We start from the raw sequence: 20,030 nt of genomic DNA on the forward strand, positions 1-20,030 counted from the left end.
CTGTAAATGTGACTTGACACTCCCCATTTCCCACCACAGTTAAAGCTTTTGTTAACACAAAACGCATATAGAGCAGAGAATATGAGAGATGGATTTTATCATCTTGAAGACAAAGCCACTGAAATGAAGCACTTGTCCATCCATCCATTATATGCACCGCTTATCCTCAGTAGGGTCGCGGGGGTGCTGGAGCCCATCCCAGCTATCTTTGGGCAGTGGGCAGGGGACACCCTGAACTGGTTGCCACCCAATCGCAGGGCACATAGGGACAGACAACTCATTCGCTCATTCACTCCCATGGACAATTTGGACTGCCCAATTAACCTGGCAAGTATGTTTTTGGATGTGGGAGGAAACCGGAGTGCCCGGAGGAAACCCACGCAATCACGGGGAAAACATGCAAATCCACACAGGGGGTTTTATCTCACGACCTCAGAACTGTGCTGCACACGCGCTAACCACTGCGCCGCCGTGAAGCACTTGTATTTGATTAAAAATGCTGCTAATTAAACATTAAAGGGAATATTATTACTTGAAGTCATTTTTGTTTTGCTGGTCGTTTTGTTTTTTTTAAAATATGTATCTATTCTACTATTTATAGTTTAAACTGCACAATTCTTTCATTCAGTACATTTGTGAAGTTTTTTTTTTTTCTTGATCTGTGGCATGGTCTAATGAGGGTGCGATGGTGAGTCCTGAAGTCAGACAACTTGAGAATCACTGATTTAGCCTTTTATTTTTATTTTTTCACTGAATCCAGTGTCTTATATGTGCTCAGCTGTATGGTCAAAGACGAAAAATGTTCCGAAAAAATATACTTTTTTAAAAACGGCTTCTTACAATTAGACCAGATATCAGCATTTTTTTTTCTCCACTAAATGTTTATTCACAGCTGAACGTATCACGGTGAATTCAAACAGGTATTCTTTACAATATATATTTTTTACCGAGCTGGTTTGTCACATGTTTTGGATAGTACGTGATGCTTTATATGGACAGTCTTTTAAATGTAGTGGTTGAAAGAATCTGTTTAAATCCCACAAAAAAATAAAGGATTTTCTTTAATAAAATTGTACATTTGCGTCCTAAAGAATTAAGTTATTGTAAATATTAGCTTTTTCTTATTTTTGCTTTTGTCTATTATACATTTTATACAATTTATCAATTTTTACACAATCTTATACATTTTTAAAGCATTTCAAATTGTGTACGCTGTATACTTAAGTTTGTACGTGAAAAAATGTTTTTTTTTTTCCAGTGTTTTATTATTATATTGTTTTATTTATTTTATTTTTTTATCGGACCCATCTTTTTTTTTCCCATGTTGCTCTAAATTATGGCTCTAATCCTGATAGTTACTGGTAGCAGTTGATGCCGTCATCATAGAATGTCAACATTGTCGCAATATTCTACATTGTCTTGGTGTGACTAAATAGGTGCTGACTTGTGTTTGTAAGAAATATTATTGCTTAATAAGGGGAATTGCAATCATTATAAACGGGAGCCGGTGGCTCAGGTTAATAAGTATGAGCCATCACAGTAGTCTTATTACTAAAATCATACATGGTATGGGTATTTCGGATAATATGGCAATAAATATTATATAGTAATTTTATGAATAAATAAATACAATTCCAAATTCCCTATGATAATTATAACTAAGTGAAAATTTTCAAGAGATTGAGTCCACAGAATTGGAACAATATTTGGGGCCCCTGCTGCCTGCAAGGCCCAAAGTAGAGGGAAGCTACACCTCTGCGTATTAAACAATATTGAACTGTAATAATAATATTTTTTGTCTTGTTGATCGACTTGTGTTCACATCGTCCTTTGATGTTTTTACGATGCCTGTTGTTAAACCCGAAACAAGCCTTGCTCATTGTGAGTTTGTGATGAATTTTTAATGGGTCTGATTGAAAATCACAACGACGGGTACAGGAAGTAATACAATACCGCCACAACACAAAGATACAAGTGTCTGTTCTATCGTCACTAAGTGCACTTGTGTGCTCTCTTCAGGGTTGGATTGACAACTTCAACGGGCCGAGCGGCGTCTTTATCGCAGTAAGTAGGACAGCCTTGAATAAAATTAATCAGAAATTTCTAAACATTTTCCTTTTAAGGGCCACTTACAAACAAGTTGAAGGATATTTATTCATTAATTTGTTCGTTTGTTCATTCATTTGTCTTTGTATTGTATGTTCTCAGGGTTTTTTTTTTCTTTTTGATTACCAACATCAAGCAGCAAAATGAACAAATCACCTGAAAAGAAAAAAGGATGACAGGTTGAAGCCAAAAGAAACCTATCCACTGAATTACTTTGGATGCGTTTTCTATCAATCATTATCCTATCTTGCATCATTATAACAATTTTTTTTTAGTCCATGTCGAAATCATTACATTGTTTAAGTCACAATATATATTCTCCTTACAAAAATAAGGGAGTGAAGAAGGGAAAATTCCAGCAGGAGAAGCGTCCATCCTCGTGATAGTTGGGCAATATACTTTACTGAATATATGTTCCGTAGTGCAGTGGTTATCACCTATGCCTAACATGTGAAAGGTACCCGGTTCGAGACCGAGTGGAAACATATGTTGGCCTTGAGAGGGATGGGTGCCACTAGGCTGCACTTGCCCAAGACACACCACAGGAAATGGTGCCTCTTAGATCCTAGCGGCAAAGGGAACCCACCAACCAAATCACACAAAGTCTGCTTTTTTATAATATTTTTAAACAAAAATAAATTAGGCTTTCTACAAAAAAATGGGTCAACAATGGAACAAACTGGTACAGTAGTTTTGGAACTGTTTGTGTTGTTTTCAACAACATTTCCCATTTCGTGATTTATTATCTACAATTAAATGCAATTTTTCACTGGGTCATTTTTAAACAAAATGTCCAGGTTTTTTCGTGGGTTCTGCATTACAAAACAATTTTCTTTGCTTTGAAATTGCTAAGTTTTTCGGTTATGTTTTCACACCTAATTTCATCATTTAAACAAATGTTAAGTTCACTGACGACACTACCATGGTCGGCCTCATCTCTAAGGGGGATGAAGTGGAGCTACTGACAGTGTGGTTTTAAAAAAACCTTCGTACTGAACAGAGCAAGGAAGTCCTACTAAAGGAAGAAAAATACGAAATCAGCATTCCTTACCATCAATTGGGACTGTGTAGACTGTACAGAAAGCACTCTTTCAAATAACTGCATGTGGTCTACTGGTCCACAAATACCAAAGCAGTGATGTGGAAGGCCCAGCTTTTGCTACATTTCCAGACAGTTCTCAGGAAAAATGATGTAGGAAAAAAGCTACTGGTGTTTGCTGCTACTTGGCCACAGTGGAGAGAATACCAGCATTTGGCATAACAGCGGGGAATGCTGGCTGCATGGCAGCTAACCACTCAGCCGTCGTGTTGCCATTAACTTCCCATTTTACAAAATATCCATGGGTAGGGGTGTTCTTTTTTGTAATTTAAATATGTGTGTGTGCGTGCGTGTGTGTGTGTGTGTGTGTGTGTGTGTGTGTATATATGTATATATATATATATATATGTATAAAAATTTTAATTGTTAACAATTATTTGAACCCAAAAGTATCTTTTTTGGGTGTCGCGAGTCACTATTAGACCCTAGCCTGCTGTTTGAACACCCCATGCACAAATGCAAACCCAAAGATAAGTGTGTTTCTTTGTGTTTCAGGCTGGCAAGGGGATCCTGCGCACCATGCGGGCCAACAACGATGCCGTGGCTGACCTGATCCCAGTGGACGTGGTTATCAACCTCACGCTGGCAGCGGGCTGGTATACTGCTGTGCACAAGTTAGTTTGCACCATAATGTGTTCAAAGACCACGCCAAGTGTCAAATCAGACTAATAACTCTTTCCACACCTTTTACCAGACCTAAAAGTGCTCTGGTGTACAACTGCACAACCGGTGGCATCAACCCATTTCATTGGGGTGAAATAGGTACGTAACGCTAAAAGCAGGTGCGTGATGAATATAGCACGCCCGAAATATATCACAGTTTGCTTTAGGGATTGTGGCCAATGCAAAGGTGGATGTGTTCTGCCCCCTGCTGGGTAACGATAATGTTCATTTAGCTCCAAAAACCCAAATCTTTATTTATTTATTCATTGATTCACTGTAGTTTTCTTAGGAAGGATTTGGAAGACTACCAATTTTAGAGTTGAATTACCTAAAATGGTGACTAATAATGATACCAAATTTATTTGTTTGTAATGCATATTATACACAATCACAAAACTTTTTTGCAATGGTCATTGAACCAGGGTTGTGGTGGTCAGAGCGCCAAATCCTAACCTCTAGAATCCCTAGTAGTGTTGAGGACATCTGAAGAGGCATTCAATTTTATCTCATTATCACACTATTATCATTCAGGGTACAAGAAATGAATGCTAAAGAATTAAGAAAGATATATATATATATATATATATATATATATATATATATATATATATATATATATATATATACACAAAAAAATACACGAGGGAAACAACCCTCTGGTGTATCTGATGATGATGAATCGGAATTGGAAGGAAATTGAATAAATCCATTGTAATTATATGTTGGTATTGTGTTCATAGATTACGTTGTCATGCTTAGTTTGAGCTACGACCGCAAAACAAAATTTTGTAAAGATTTGTAATAAAAAAAATAGGGGTGCACGTTTTAAAGGAGTGTACGTTATGCAAAAATCGATACATCCATCCATCCATTATCTGCACCGCTTATCCTCAATAAGGCCGCAGAGGGGTGCTGGAGCCCATCCCAGCTGTTTTCGGGCTGTGGGCAGGCGACACCCTGAACTGGTTGCCAGCCAGTTGCAGCAAATGGATAGTAAATCTTTAAATATAAAATTAATTGGGCGTAACATAATTTAATACAGGCAGCATGGCAGCTGAGTGGTTGGAGCGTCCGCAGCACAGTCCTGAGGTCATGATCGAACCCTCCTGTGTGGAGTTTGCATGTTCTCCCCCTGCTTGCGTGGGTTTCCTCCAGGCACTCCGGTTTCCTCCCACATTCCATGCGTGTCAGGGTAATTGGTCGGTCCAAATTGTCCCTAGGTGTTAATAAGCAAGTGGTTGTATGTCTCTCTGTGCCCTGCGACTGGCTGGCAACCACTTCAGGTTGTCCCCTGCCCACTGCCCGAAGATAGCTGGGATTGGCTCCAGCACCACTGCAACCCTACTGAGGATATGGGGTGCAGATAATGGATGGATGGATGGATGGATGATTTAATACTATAACAGAGTTCAAATACCACTTTTTTTCCAGACTGATGCCAATACTCATCTCTTGAGTAGTCCGTCATACCGATACAAGTACCAATTCCACAAGTATATAAAATTCCTTTCTCTCTGCAAAAAATATTTTAAAAGGAAACATTTTTATTTCCTGCTTAATTTTCTCCAATAAAATGTTTGAATGGCAATTTATTCCTTGAATTTATAGTTTGTATACACTAAATCAACTGGTCTGACTTGATGACCCACCATTGCACCTTAATTACAAATCAAGAAAAAAATCACTTCTCAAGTTTATTGAGTAAAAGGATTGTGCAGTTTATAGCAGATAGTAAGAGTATATTCACCTTTTTTTCTTCAAAAAGCAAAATGACCAGCATAACCGAAACAACTAAGTACCATACATGCATTGCATATAAGCCGACCCCCTAAAATACTTTAAAATAGCCACATACCAAAAGAAATGTGTACCTAAAATATTACAAAAGTTTACCTAATCAACTTTATAAATCAATTATGTAGATGGAAAACATTAATATACTGATTAAAAAAACAATTGAACTTTTTTACTGTACCTTTATGCAGCGCTTTATTGGCAGATTATCGTGCACCATTTTGGTATATTGTAACAATCTCATTCTTTTTTTCAATCGTCATCACTATTTTTCAGGGGGGCAAAAAAAGGAAATAAAACGAACACAATCATAATAAAATGAGATGTAGCCCCTCCTGAACACAATCAGCACGGCAATGATTGATTGAACTGAAAGAAGTGATTAAGCAGGACATTATCGACATCTACTGTTAAAGAGTGTAATTGATCCTCAGTTTTTTTTTCTTAACATATTTTGCCAAGCCTAAGGCCCGCGACCCACGAGTTGAGCAACACTGCACTAAATGGTAGTGCTGCACGATTTACAGAGATCATATTGATATCGCGATCGAACACAGTGCGATAGTGTTACCACAAAACATGGCGTATTTTTTTTTCGATAATTCATAGTTCGTTATTTATTTGAACGATGGAGTGTTTGCCCATTTTGTGGTTTAACAGCGCCGGCCAATAAGAAGCAGGTTTTAATGGCACCAGCCAATAAAGGTGTGGCAAAGTTTGCTAGACGCGTGTGCACGACTTTGATGGGCTGCTGTAAGCGCTCGGTCAAGCACTCGAGCGCACAACTGGCCACCAAAGCAAACGCAACAGCCTGTAGCTTTACCAGCTCGTTATATTGAAAATGAATTCATCAATTAAATCGGACTCTGAGGAAAGTCAGAAAAAGCTGATTAGCAGCCTGTGCTCCCTGGATTTTTATCGCGTCTAACAAATCTTAAGCCACCACTGCCGAATGTGGCTAGTCACTAATTCCAGATCTATAACAAATAGAACGGACGACTTGGAGCTACCACTCGTGGAAAATCGCTACATCTGTGACTCTTGTATTTTAATCAACACAAAACCTTGCAGAAGTCATAGGGACCTGACTCTAGTGTGTAGCTTGCCAGCCTCTCTCAATCGTTTTCTGACACTGAAAGGAATAGGCATCCAATTTCAATGTCCTTTTGTATAATGGCAATAAAGACCATTTATTCAACTGCAATTCGGTTTTTATTTGTACATCTATAGTTGATATTTTGTTAGTGTCGTATACTCTAAGTCTTGGATTACGTCGTCTCAAGTCGCGTTTGCATGTCACTATGTTTATGTTCTCCCAGGGGGGGGAAATCTAGCACAGAAAATGCACTTTCCTTTTGTAATCGCAAATCGCCTCGAAACTGCAATTGAGGTCTAAAAAAACGAAATAGGTTCCGGACGATCTTTCGTAAGTTGAATTTGTTCGTAAGTTTCTTCAGTGCTATATTTTGTACAGGAATGTCTGTTTAAGGTTTATATAAGTATGTTTAAGACTCTTATTTTCACTTTACACCAACCATGTTGAATGGATGCACAAGATATTAAACAATACAAATGTCAAAGATCTTAGTGCGCTGGAGATACAGTATAGAATGTTTACACACGAACTAGGAAGAGGAAGCGGATGTCTTCCTTGGGGTTGATGCTGGGTGACCTCTCACAGCCACACACTCCGGTAGCGGCAGAAAGAAGCAGAACAGTATGGTGCTGTACCCGGAAAAAGGTGCACGCAATCCAAAATCTAACTTACAGCAATGTCCGGATATTTTTTCGACATTCCGAAAAAAATGTTCGTATCTACCGTTTTTCGTAAGTCAAATGGTCGTAAGTGGGGGAGCGTCTTTAGCTTTTTTCCAAAATCGTGCAGCCCTACTAAATGGCCACTAGAAGGCAGCTGGTACTTGTATCGGTACATACTTAGCTATTCGGGATTACTATAGTGTAAAATGTAAGCCAAGTCAAACATCTATTTTTATAACGTGTGCTAACCAGAGTATTATTGCATGTGATGCCATTAGACTCTGTCAGATTAGCAGCCACGCGGGCAGGATATCCGACTGGCAGTGTGTCATCAGGGAGGGAGGGTTGTGGGGTCCTCCATCCCTCTCTGCTTTCTGTCAGATTAACTAGTACACCGGAATTGCTAACAGATGGCCGATAGTGGTATTCATCAGCTGCAATAACATCATCATAGAGATAGAGCAGCTAGCATTGTGTCTTTTCTCCTCTTCCGTTGATTTATTCTTCCCTCATCTGGTCATCTCGATCGGTTGCCATGGCAACAAAGGGCCTGATGTTGCGTGCCGTGACGCAAAGGCCGGCAGTCACGTGCCGTTTCCTTGGGCTACGTTAAACTCATCCTTTTTTTTTGTGTTCCCTCTTTCTGCAGAGCACCACGTGATGTCGACATTTAAGAGGAACCCCCTAGAGCAGGCTTTCCGTCGACCAAACGCCAACATCACCTCCAACTACCTTATCTACCAGTATTGGATCTTGGTCAGCCATAAAGTCCCCGCCCTACTCTACGACCTCATCCTTCGCCTGACGGGACAAAAGCCGCAGTAAAAACTACTTCTGACTAATGCTTGGTTATGACCAGTGTTGGGCACGTTACTAAAGAAAAATGTATTACCGTATTTTCTGGACTATAGGTTGCTCCGGAGTAGACCAGCCAAAAAAATGCATCATTAAGAAGGAATAAACTTGCAGGTCTTATCCGGAGTACAAGTCGTATTTTATTTTGATAAAATCCTACACTAAAACATATGTCGTCTTGAAAGGCATTTTTTTTTAAACACTATATATTCAAGACAAAATCTGACAAAATCTTTTAACCCGCTGTAGGGGCCTTTGCTTTCATTTTAATATATTTAGGGCTGAAAAGACACTGTATAGTGGCGATGGGGCGCTGCTGACCTCGACCCGGGAAATTGTGCGCAGCCTTGGTGTGGGGAAGGAGTCTGGTTTGGGGGCCTCAGCATTACATCACTGCTTTTTGCAGATGACGTGGTGCTGTTGGCTTCCTCATGCCGTGATCTTCAGTTCTCGCTGGAGCGATTCGCAGCCGGGATGGGGATCAGCACCTCTAAGTCCGAGACCATGGTACTCAGCCGGAAAAGGGTGGCATGCTCCCTCCGGGTTGGGGATGAGATCTTGCCCCAAGTGGAGGAGTTCAAGTATCTTGGGGTCTTGTTCACGAATGAGAAAAAGATGGAAAGAGATCAACAGGTGCAGCGTCTGCTATCATCCGGACCCTGTACCGGTCCGTCGTGGTGAAGAGGGAGCTGAGCTTAAAGGCAAATCTTTCGATTTATCAGTTTATCTACGTTTCTACCCTCACCTATGGTCATTAACTGTGGTTTATGACCGAAAGAACACAATCCCTGATACAAGTGGCTGAAATGAGTTTCCTCCGCAGGGTGGCTGGGCTCTCCCATAGAGATAAGGTGAGAAGCTTTGTCATCCAGGGGGGGACTTTGTGTAGAGCCACTGCTCTTCCCCATTGAGAGGAGCCAGTTGAGGTGGCTCCGGCATCTGATAAGGATGCCTCCCGGACGCCTCCCTCAGGAGGTGTTCCGGGCATGTCCTACCAGCAGAAGGCCCCGGGGGCAACCCAGGACACGCTGGTGAGACTATGTCTCTAGGCTGGCCTGGGAATGCCTCGGGATCCCATTGGATGAGCTGGAGAAAGTGGCTGGGGATAGGACGTCTGGGCTTCTCTGTTAACGCTGCCGCCCCCACGACCCGACCCCAGATAAGCGGAGGATAATGGATGGATAGATGGGAGATTTCTTTTTACAGAAACCTTCACTAATACTTTCCCTTGAAACTTACAGTTTAAACTGTCACATTGACAGGTGGTCTTCTGGAGATGACTTCGTGCTGTAAAGTGAATCAGCGAGAGCCCCGCATTCATAATGAAGGCTGTAAAGCCGGGTGGTGCGGTCTGTGCAATCTGCGCAGCCAACATGCGGGGAAGAGTAAGAAGAAAAGAGGGTGAACTCTGTCTGAAATCTCCTTACAAAGGGACAGTGACTTAGGACATTATTCATGTCTCTTGGGCCTGATTAATTTTTTTTCACGGAAAGCTGTACGTTTCTCTCGATATCAATTGACATTTGAAGCGGGCCCATGTCCTCGCTAAAATTATGTAAGTTGTCATTGGGCAGGTCCTCGTTAACATTGTTTAAGTAATTGGGCGGACATTTAGCGGTGTGAAGTGAATCTGTATGTGGAAATGTCCCCCAAATGACACATTAACTAAATATGGGAAACCCATTCAATCAATACATAGCCCTGAGTCTTTTAATTACAATCAAAAACTTCATGTTATCAGACTTTATTATAATCCACTGCAGATTTGTGATCTATGTGGGGAGACCTGGGTACCTCCAGGAACTGTCCATCAGAGGGCGCAGTCATTACACCCATTCTAAAGGCCTGAGTTCTTTGAATTGGGGTGAAATATGATTGCTAAGTTCTGCCTGCGGTAACAGAAAATTAAAAGGAGAAAAGGTGGTCATGACAAAACGAAAGTGTATGTAGCCCGATAGTCCAGTGGAAACGAAAAGCCACCTTGAAAAAGAACAATGGGGTGATCATTGTTGAGCCCAGCTTATTTGCCCTACAAGACAAAAGCTAATTCTTCAATGCATGGGTGCGGGGTTGGTAGACAACACTTGCAACTTTAAAATAATCAACACATGCATAGAGCGCCCTCTTGCGGTTCAGTGTAAAAATAACATGTGCTTGAGGCGTAGCCAACGAAACTATTCAGTAGTATTTTCTGGGTAGTTACATACAAACACCCCAGCCTAACCATGTTCATGTGTTTAGGGTTCTATTGCAGCCCGGTTGAGGGTTTTGTATTACTACATTAACGAAGAAGCAACAATGAAAATAATTTATTGCAATTCATGTTCTGCTTTTAAAAAGTAACTGAGTAACTCACTGTGTTGTAGTTACAATTGAGTTACAAAATGTTATCAATAATGCGTTACAATCCTCGTTACCAAAAAGAGTAATTGCATTCCTTTGTAACGTGTTACTCCCAACTGGTTGAGACGTCGCGAGCAACATGGTTCTGATCATGCCTCTTTTGTCCTTAACCAGGATGATGCGTATTTTCAACCGGCTTCACAAGGCCATCAGCCTGTTGGAGTACTTCAGCAGCCAAGATTGGGAGTGGAACTCTGACAATATGAACATGCTGATGGCACAGCTAAGCCCGGAAGACCGTAAGGTAGTTTTAACAACACACACACACCAAAAAAAAAAACATAAATGTAAAAATAACTTGTATAGTATTTTGTCGTAAGCCTGCTTTGTCCTTTCTCAGAAGTGAAAAGGCTGTTTAACCCACAGTGCCGTGAAAAAGTATTTGTCCCATTCCTGATTTCTGTGTTTTTTGCATATTTATCACTCACAAAGGTTTCAATTCATCAAACCAATTTTAATATCACACAGAAAAAAATCAATTTAATACCACATGCAGTTTTATAATGTTGGTTACATTTATTAAGGCACAAAAAACCCTACCTGGCCCTACAGGAAAAAGTAATTTCCCCTGATCCTAAAAGCGAGTTGGGCTACCTTTGGCAGCAATAACAGAAAACAAACATTTACATTAATTAGTAATGAATTTTACAATGCTGTGGAGAGGTTTTGCCCCACTCTTCTTCGTAAAATGGTTTCAAATCTGCCATATTGGAGGGTTTTGGAGCACAAACTCTGCGTTTTAAGGTCACACCACAGATTCTCAATTGGATTTAAATCCGGACTTTGACTTCGTCAGAAGAATATTCATTTTGGAGTTTTTTTAAGACATTCATAGGTGGACTTTCTGGTGTGTTTAAAATCATTGTCCTGCTGTATGATCCAAAAGCACTTGAGTTTGAAGGTACAAACTGATAGCCGGATGTTCTCCTTCAGGATCTCCTGCTAAACACCAGAATTCCTTGTTCCATCAACCACAGGAAGTTGTCCTAGTCTTAAGGCAGCAAAGCAGCCCCACCCAATCACACTGCCACCACCATGCTTTACTGTTTGCATCCTGCTCTTTTTATCAAATGCCTTGCCAGGTTTATGCCAAATGTATCGGGTTGCACACCTCTCAAAGCCTTTCATTTTTGGCTCATCAGTCCACAGAATGTTTCTTCAAAAGTCTTAAGAATAATCAAGATGCTTTTTGGCAAATGTGTTGTGACTGTACTTTGGGTTCTTTTGTGACAGCAGTGGTTTTCGCCTTTTTGGCCAGTGTCTTTCTTATGGTAGAGTCATGAACATCTTATTGGGTTCAGCAAGGCCCGCATTTCCTTGGATGTTTTTCGAGGTTCATTTGCAATCTCCTGGATGAGCCGTTGTTGCACTCTTGGTGTAATCTTAGTTGGTCAACCGCTCTTGGGAAGGTTTGCCACTGTTCCAAGTTTTCTCCATTTGTAGATAATGGCTCTCCCAGAGGGCAGCATGGCGGTGCAGTGGTTAGCGCGTGTGCAGCACAGTTCTGAGGTCATGAGACCGAACCTCCTGTGTGGAGTTTGCATGTTCTTCCAGTGCCTGCGCGGGTTTCCTCCGGGCACTCCCGTTTCCTCCCACATTCCAAAAACATGCATGTCAGGTTAATTGGCCGGTCCAAATTGTCCCCAAGTGTGAATGAGCAGGTGAATTGTCTGTCCCTGTGTGCCCTGCGACTGGCTGGCAACCAGTTCAGGGTGTCCCCTGCCCACTGCCCGAAGATAGCTGGGATGGGCTCCAGCAACCCCGCGACCCTACTGAGGATAAGCGGTGCAGAAAATGGATGGATGGATGGATGGATGGGCTCTGCCAGAGATTTGCTGGAGCCTTACAGCCTTGGAAATGGTTTTGCGACCTTTTCAAGACTGATAGATTTCTATTACTTTTCAATTACAGTACTCTTTTTCTGGAATTTCTTTGGATCGTGGCATGTGAATTGTGTTCTTGGGGTTTTGTAGCCTACTTTACTTTGTCAAACTGATTTAATTAAGTGACGTCTTTATTCACTAAAGGGGGTGGCAATGAGTTTTGGGTGTGCCCTGTGGAATTGAATTCAGCTTTCCCTAAACTTGTTAGTCAGTTTGTTTGCGACTTAACAAAGTGGACAATTACATTTTCACAAAGGGCGAGATATATGTTTTGATTTTTTTTTTGCCCCTTAATGAATGGAATCAACAGTTCAAAACTGCATTTTGTATTACCCTTGGTTGTCTGTGTGAAATTAAAATTGGTTTGATTATCTAAAACCTTTGTGAAGAATAAATATGAAAAAGAAGGGGGCAAATACTTTCACGGCACTGAAGCAGATTGCAGAACACCATGCTTTATGTAAATCAGTATTTGGTCTAGTAGAAAGTGTCTGTGCTCTCACCACTGCTACCCAGGTTTGATTCCCTTTGTATAGAATGTTTTGCATCTTCAGCGAAATTAGTAGAATTGTGTAGTTATGCATATGTATAAATGCTGTATGCATTTCCAACCTTACCGACTGTGTTTTACAGAAGGAGGAACTTTCAAATATCCTGCCAATTTGGGATCTATAGATGTGCCCTATAGTCTGCATTGTGTCGTTTTCCCTTTTATAAGTAATCTTTTTTCCCAGACGTTCAACTTCGATGTGCGCCAGCTGAACTGGCCTGAGTACATAGAGAACTACTGCATCGGCACTAAGAAGTACGTCCTGAATGAGGATATGTCCGACATTCCAGCTGCCAGGCAGCATCTGAGAAAGTAAGTGGTGTTCTAGAGTTATTATTTTGGTTTACACATGGCATATCAGCACTCATTAATTTGCAGGATTTCATCAGTTAATGTTGTTTGCGCCCTCTGCTGGTTATTTGCGCCTTCTGCTGGTCGCTCATTTACCTGCTGTAGAATAGAAACTACATTGAATGCATTCTGCATCTTATGCTTCTAAATTGCAATTATTGGCTATTTTATTCAAGTCTGTTCAATATAACATCCCTTAATTAATTTTAAACAAATATTTAACTCATTTAAATCTTAAGGCATTTGTTAATTTTGATAATCTGCTGAAATTAATCCCAATATTATGATAATGCAATAATACAATACCACCTATCGTTGTCTTTTGACCGCTTGCAATTGTTGAAATGGAGATTTAATGTGGGGTGTTGAGCATTCTCTGCCGGCTATTTTGTCACTGAAATCTTCGACAGAAGCGGGGATTTCTTAAATAGATCATAGTGCACGTAATTTTCATCTCAATATATTAAAATTCATTTTTCTCCTGCTTCAGCCAAACACAGAATTGTGACTGAAATGTAACTAACTCTTTTTTGAGCCGTGAGTTTTTTCATTGTTAAATCTGGCCGGAGACATAAGGAAAAAAATATTTTAATGTTTAAAATTGAATCCAAATGATTGAATTTTAACATATTACTTTTCCAATGTTTATAAGTCAGGAAAAAAACGTGAATACTAGAAAAAATGTCAAAACATAGAGTTTAAAAAAAAATTTTTAAACGACAAAATTACTTGCTAGTTTAACATGATTTATTTTTTGCTGAAAAACGAAAATGTATGTATAATACAGTGGGACCTCGCTACTTCGCGGTTCGACCTTCGCAGCTTCAGAGCTGCGGGGGTCACTCCCGGGCCGCGCAACGGAGCGAGTTCGGCGGACGCGGCGTCACATGGCGAGACGCGAGAAAAGGCAGCGGGCGTGATCGGCTACCCCCGTAACTGGGGGGAGCCCGCTCGTCCGACGACCCCTGTAGCGCGGGACCCCCGTAACTGTGTCGGTGTCGTGCCTATCGCGCCCGAAAGTACCCGCGCCGCGGGTTAGGGGCTCGCTCGTGGGAGCGACCGAACGGCACCTCCGGTGCGGCGCAAGTAAAAACCCTGTCGTGAATTTGTCTCCGATCGTCCCGGGTAGACGTAAAATCGCCCAGCTGTACGACTCTTAGCGGTCGATCACTCGGCTCGTGCGTCGATGAAGAACGCAGCTAGCTGCGAGAACTAATGTGATTTGCAGCTGCGATTGGCTGGCAACCAGTTCAGGGTGTCCCCTGCCCACTGCCCGGAGATGGCTGGGATGGGCTCCAGCCCCCCCACGACCCTAATAAGGTGCAGATAATGAGATGAGATTATTTTATTTTTTTTATTAATTTTTTTTTCACTTATCGCGGGTGGTTTTGGTCCCCATTAACCGCGATAACCGAGGTCCCACTGTATTTTGCAAAATTATTTACCAGTAGTATCTGCTTCACTGCTAATTAACTAAACATCATTATACAATAATGAGCAACATTGACTGATAGGGCAGTTTTCTAGTATAATAATAATAATAATAATAATTCAACCATTCTAAGCATTTTTCTTATTTTGGCATAATTGTGTGAAGCACGCTGGTTGAGAAACACTAATTGACCATAATACTTGCCTAATGTGATAAGACATGACCCAGTTTGTCTAATTGTCTCTTCTCTCTTGTTAGTTTTTCCTCCATTGATTTCTCTTTCATCACTAACATGTTTTTTTTGCAGTATTTTTTAATCTATATTAGCAAACTTCCTACAATGTTGTGATGATTAATGAATATGATGGTATGGTTTGATATACAGTTGACCGTCTACTAAGGAGATTCATTCGTTCCTCGATCAAGCTTGTATCTAGAATTTCTCAAATTTCACATGAATTATAACGTTAAGAGATAACTGAAAACCAATATGTTACCGGCCTCCCAAAATTAATAGCTATAAAACACAGCTTCCTAATCACTAAATACACAATCTAATAGTAATTGAACATAAAAAATACAGTAATAAGAACATGTTAAAAAAAAAAGTTTATTATGATCATTTACCATAGAGGAAGTTGGCGGTTGCTAATGGGGGTGTATGCATGGTGGTGTAGGAGTGAAGGAGAACGGTGTGGGAGGTGTGAAGGAGCACGAGAGAGCACAAAAAAAATCCCCAGCACAAGAGTGGGGGATCGGGTCTTAACATCGCAAACCACACAACCTAACTGGGACGAGATGATGGTGGCGATGAGCGGTCTCGAGCACTCGGTCCTCTTGTACGAAGTTTGGCATGGACGGAGCTGACGCGTTACCATTAATATCGTGCAATATATTTGTTCCCCCCTCCAAATTATGTAACATCTTAAAAAAAATAAAAGCTTGATCTTTAGGAGGCGCGAGATGATTTCTTCTTCTGGGGGGGCGTGACAGAAAATAATTGAGAATTACTGCTCTAATCTCAATTTTGTAGAATAGAATAGAATATACCTTTATTGTCATTGTTATGAAATGGGTTGAACATATTGTAACAACAAAATTGGACGTGGCACTCCAGTTTCACATTTAACAGTGAGGATAAAAGAAAATAAAAAGATAAAGGAACAAAGAAGATAAGGTTATAATTTACACAATATAAAGAAACAAAGTAGATAAAGGTTATAATTTATACAATATTTACAGAAATGTCAGCATGTAGGATGTTACATACAGTTTTGGGATTGTATTAATGCAATATGCGTTAGTGGAAAAATGGTCAACATTGTGCAAAAATAGTCAACATTGTGTAAAGTGAGCATAGGCATGAATACAATTTTACGTCTGTATGAGGTAGTGTGTTTGCAAGAGTTTCAATTTTTTGTGCGGTGTGTGTTAAGGGTGATAAAGGCACTGGGGAAGAAACTGTCTCTGAGTCTGTTTGTTTTATGCGCTTTATTCCATGAAAACTATATGACAAAAAACTATTTTATAACCTGGTGCCCATTATAGTGCCGAAAATATGGTAATTGTCATATTTTATAAACTCTAAATTAATCTTGCTGCTTTTTTGGACTGAAAACCTGTCAAATCTTTTCCAGATTGCGAAACATTCGATACACCTTCAACACGGTACTTGTGGTCTTCATCTGGAGGGTCTTCATCGCCCGCTCCCAGATGGCACGCAACATCTGGTACTTTGTGGTCAGTCTATGTTTCAAGTTCCTGTCCTACTTCCGCGCGTCCAGCACCCTGACCAACTGATAACGCCTCCACCCCCCACCTGGAACCACAGGGGCGTCCCCAGCACCCGTCCACCGGAGCCCACAGAGTCATTGATTTTTATTTTTCCCTTCTCTTAATATATGCAAAAGAACGCCTTTCCCTCGCCGCCGCCACTCTGCATACTTGCCTTCTGCTTCTGTTACTTGAAACTCGACGTATGGTCAAGCTTTTTTCTTTCATGGGACTTGAGTTTTGATGGATATCTGCAGGTCTTCTATAAGTAACTACTGCCTTTTTTTTAAAACGAAAGACGGGAGGCAAAATAAAAATGCCTTTTTTCCATCGTCCCCCCAAAAAACGATCCGCCGTCTATTCCATGCCCCCTTTATTCCTCTTTGTACTAACGCTGCGTTTACAACTTTTTCATCTTTGTACTCTGAGCTTAGCGCGGCTGATCTCGGCATTGTCCTTTTTAAATAATGGGCTTATTTCTTGAGTCCAGACTTCCTGCAAGAATAGCACAGATAGTCATTTTTGGCATCCTTAACGAGGGAATGCGTTAAAGGGAAGTGAACATATTGTATTATGTGTCTTTCATTTGTTTAAAAATGACAATACTATTTAATTTGGTTGGTATTAAAACACACTAGGGGAAGAAATCCTCATTCTACACAATGCGAATGATGTGGTCAGGAATTTTTTTTTAAAAAGGGGACAAGTGAGAGTGAAAAAATGGACACTTTCTGTATTTTTGTAGGAGGAAAGCAATAGGGTCTTTAATAAAAGATCGACTCAAGTACAAAAAAAATAAGGAATAAACTGAGGGTAACTTCAAATAATACTTCCATGTGTAAAAACTGGGCTAATTTAATAAACATCCAATCATGTATTAACTTTACCAACCAGTTTACTTAAAAAAAAAAAAAAAAAAAAAACTCGGATCGGACCTAACATTCATTTGAGTTTCTCCTTTGTACTTCATTTAAAATATGTGTAAATAGTTATTCTTATAAAGTACCAAAAGAAAGGTCTTACTGATGGAAAAAAGACAGTATTGTTGACTTCACAGCAAAGAGCCATTATGAGACAGGGAGAAGAAGGGAACAAAAGGATCAAAGTACAATTTATGCAAAGTCTTTTTCTTTTCTAAATTGTCGTCGGAGGCGTACCCAAGGCCAAACTACTGTTATCAACGACAGCGACCACAAACATGACCAACGACTTGATCAAACTCCTCGGATGTCGTCTTTTGTTCCATGCTTCATCAAGTCTGAAATAAACAAGACGAGTGTGCACAATTGCAGTCTGCTTTTAAGTCAAGTCATGTTTATTTGTATAGCCCTTTATCACAAGAGGTCTCAAAAGGCTGCACATACCGGAGACTATTATAGACTAATATTACACCATCCCCTAATCTATAACCTAACAATATTGATTTGAATAAAAAGCAAAAACACATGAACTACTGTATAAACCTGCATTTTCTAGATACTCGTTGGTCAAAAAATTTATTTTACACATGCCATATCTGCACAGAAAAACCATAAATTTGCCAAAAATTCTAAAGTGCGTTTAATAATGTGGGGCACTGCCCGAAATGAATGAATAGATTAAATAAATTGAATGAAAATGTAATATTGGTGGTGGGCCGTGAATTTCACACCTAAGCCTTCAGTAGATTAGGTCAATTTATTTTTATTTGTAGGCCCCTTAATCACAAGTTTCAAAGGGCTGTACAAACTTATTGCACCATTCCCCGATCAAAAACTTGTAAAAGGGCAAGAAAAAACTCAAATCCTCAGCACGAGGAAAATAAAGATACCTTGAGAAGGGGCCGCACATGAAGTAAACTCCCTTCCAGAATGACCAGGCTGCAATGGATGTTGCAATGGCATCAGCAAAAAAAAAATACATAGACATAGTCAACATAAAACGGGTCATTCATAAGATAAAGAATATAAGGGTATTTTAAGCCTAAATTTCAACAGTTCCACTGAGGTTACAAATCGAATCTCAAAGGGCAGAGCATCCCACAGCACTAGGCCCATATGGAAACCTCTCTCAACCCTGCGGATCTCTTCTTGGCTCTTGGGATCACTAGCAGACCAGAATTTTCCGAGCGAAATTAATCTGAAAGATAGGGCGAAATTAAATCTGAAAGATATGAGGGGGCAAGTCCATGCATCATTTTGTACAATAGAGTTGGGGTTTGAAACTAAGGTTTAGGCTCTCTTTCTTTTGATCGTGGCTAGATTTCTTCTTTTAATGATACTGGGAGAAAAATGGAGAATTGGCTTTGAAAGTCCCTAAAAGTGTTTGAATTCAGCCACAAAAGGTGTGCGAAGTCTGGATTAAGGAAAGTACACAAAATAAAGTTTCCAGTGAATATGATTATTACAAACTTTAGTAGACACTGGAAGTGAAGAGAGAAAGACATCAATGAATATTAAACATGCAGGGAGAAAAGCCTTCAGATAAGAGAATAAAATTCCAAGCGGCTGACTCCCTCCCATGAGCCGGCTCTTTTTATTAAATTTTCATGGTTACAAAAAAAAACCCAGCTCAGCTCTAAAGGGTGTGGATTCAAAGAACAGCAACTTGATTGACCATTAGCGACAATAATACTCAAAATAAGGAACTGGCATCTAATGAAATCTTATCTGCAGGTGTCCAATAATAAAAGCAGAAGATACGTAACAGAATAAATTAGTGATTTGATTTATTTCTACCTGTGTGGGTACATGAGATTTTTAATAAAAAAATTAAAGGGACAGTGTATAATATTTAGTGCCTCCTAACGGCACAAAAAACTTTCAGTTAAAAAAAAATATATTTATTGATTTGAATACTATGCAAAAATACATGAGATATCATACCAAAGTTATTTTTTTTTTCAAAAAAATCTTAGGTTGAGAAATCGATTTCTTTTACCCTACCTAAGATCGCCGCCACATTTTCTGTTTCTTGCTGCTTGCTGTGGCAGTGGTTTTTGTTCAGATTACACAACTGTGCCATCTAGTGGTCAAATGTTACACACTGGGGCTTTAAATGGATTTTATTTAGCATCCCCTGCTGGTAAAAAAATAAAAAAACATTGGTTTCAATAATAACAATAATAATAATAATTTCCTTTGTATTGTCATTCTTTGTAACAATGTACACAGAACGAAATGTCGATACATCTGACCCGTTGTAGCGAGTCGATGCAGCCGCAGCCAGAGGGCGCCGCCATTGTACCAATTAGGTATGTCTCGGTCGAGGCGCGAACCAGCGACCTCGCAGTCTCAAAGCGGGCACACTAAGCAAACTAAATGAACTATCATATAAACGTGCATTTATTAAGATACTCGTACGTGGAGAAATTTGCATTAATTT

The 20,030-nt window shown here is 40.0% G+C and overlaps 1 protein-coding gene across 1 annotated transcript in view; it reads left to right on the forward strand.

Annotated features, from left to right (window-relative positions):
• Positions 1–17,953, forward strand: part of LOC148357259 (fatty acyl-CoA reductase 1) — a 49,755-nt gene extending 31,802 nt beyond the window's left edge. Inside the window, exons 6-12 of the mRNA XM_088347023.1 lie at positions 2,020–2,064; positions 3,701–3,819; positions 3,900–3,967; positions 8,070–8,241; positions 10,793–10,922; positions 13,296–13,423; positions 16,532–17,953. Coding sequence (XP_088203149.1) covers positions 2,020–2,064; positions 3,701–3,819; positions 3,900–3,967; positions 8,070–8,241; positions 10,793–10,922; positions 13,296–13,423; positions 16,532–16,694 — 825 coding nt within the window. The 3' untranslated portion in view covers positions 16,695–17,953. The remainder of the gene's footprint in view (positions 1–2,019; positions 2,065–3,700; positions 3,820–3,899; positions 3,968–8,069; positions 8,242–10,792; positions 10,923–13,295; positions 13,424–16,531) is intronic.
• Positions 17,954–20,030: the final 2,077 nt, after the last annotated feature.

The sequence above is a fragment of the Urocampus carinirostris genome, chromosome 11 (assembly GCF_059441175.1).
Source record: "Urocampus carinirostris isolate Australia breed hairy pipefish chromosome 11, RoL_Ucar_1.0, whole genome shotgun sequence".
Classification (NCBI taxonomy): Eukaryota; Metazoa; Chordata; class Actinopteri; order Syngnathiformes; family Syngnathidae; genus Urocampus; species Urocampus carinirostris.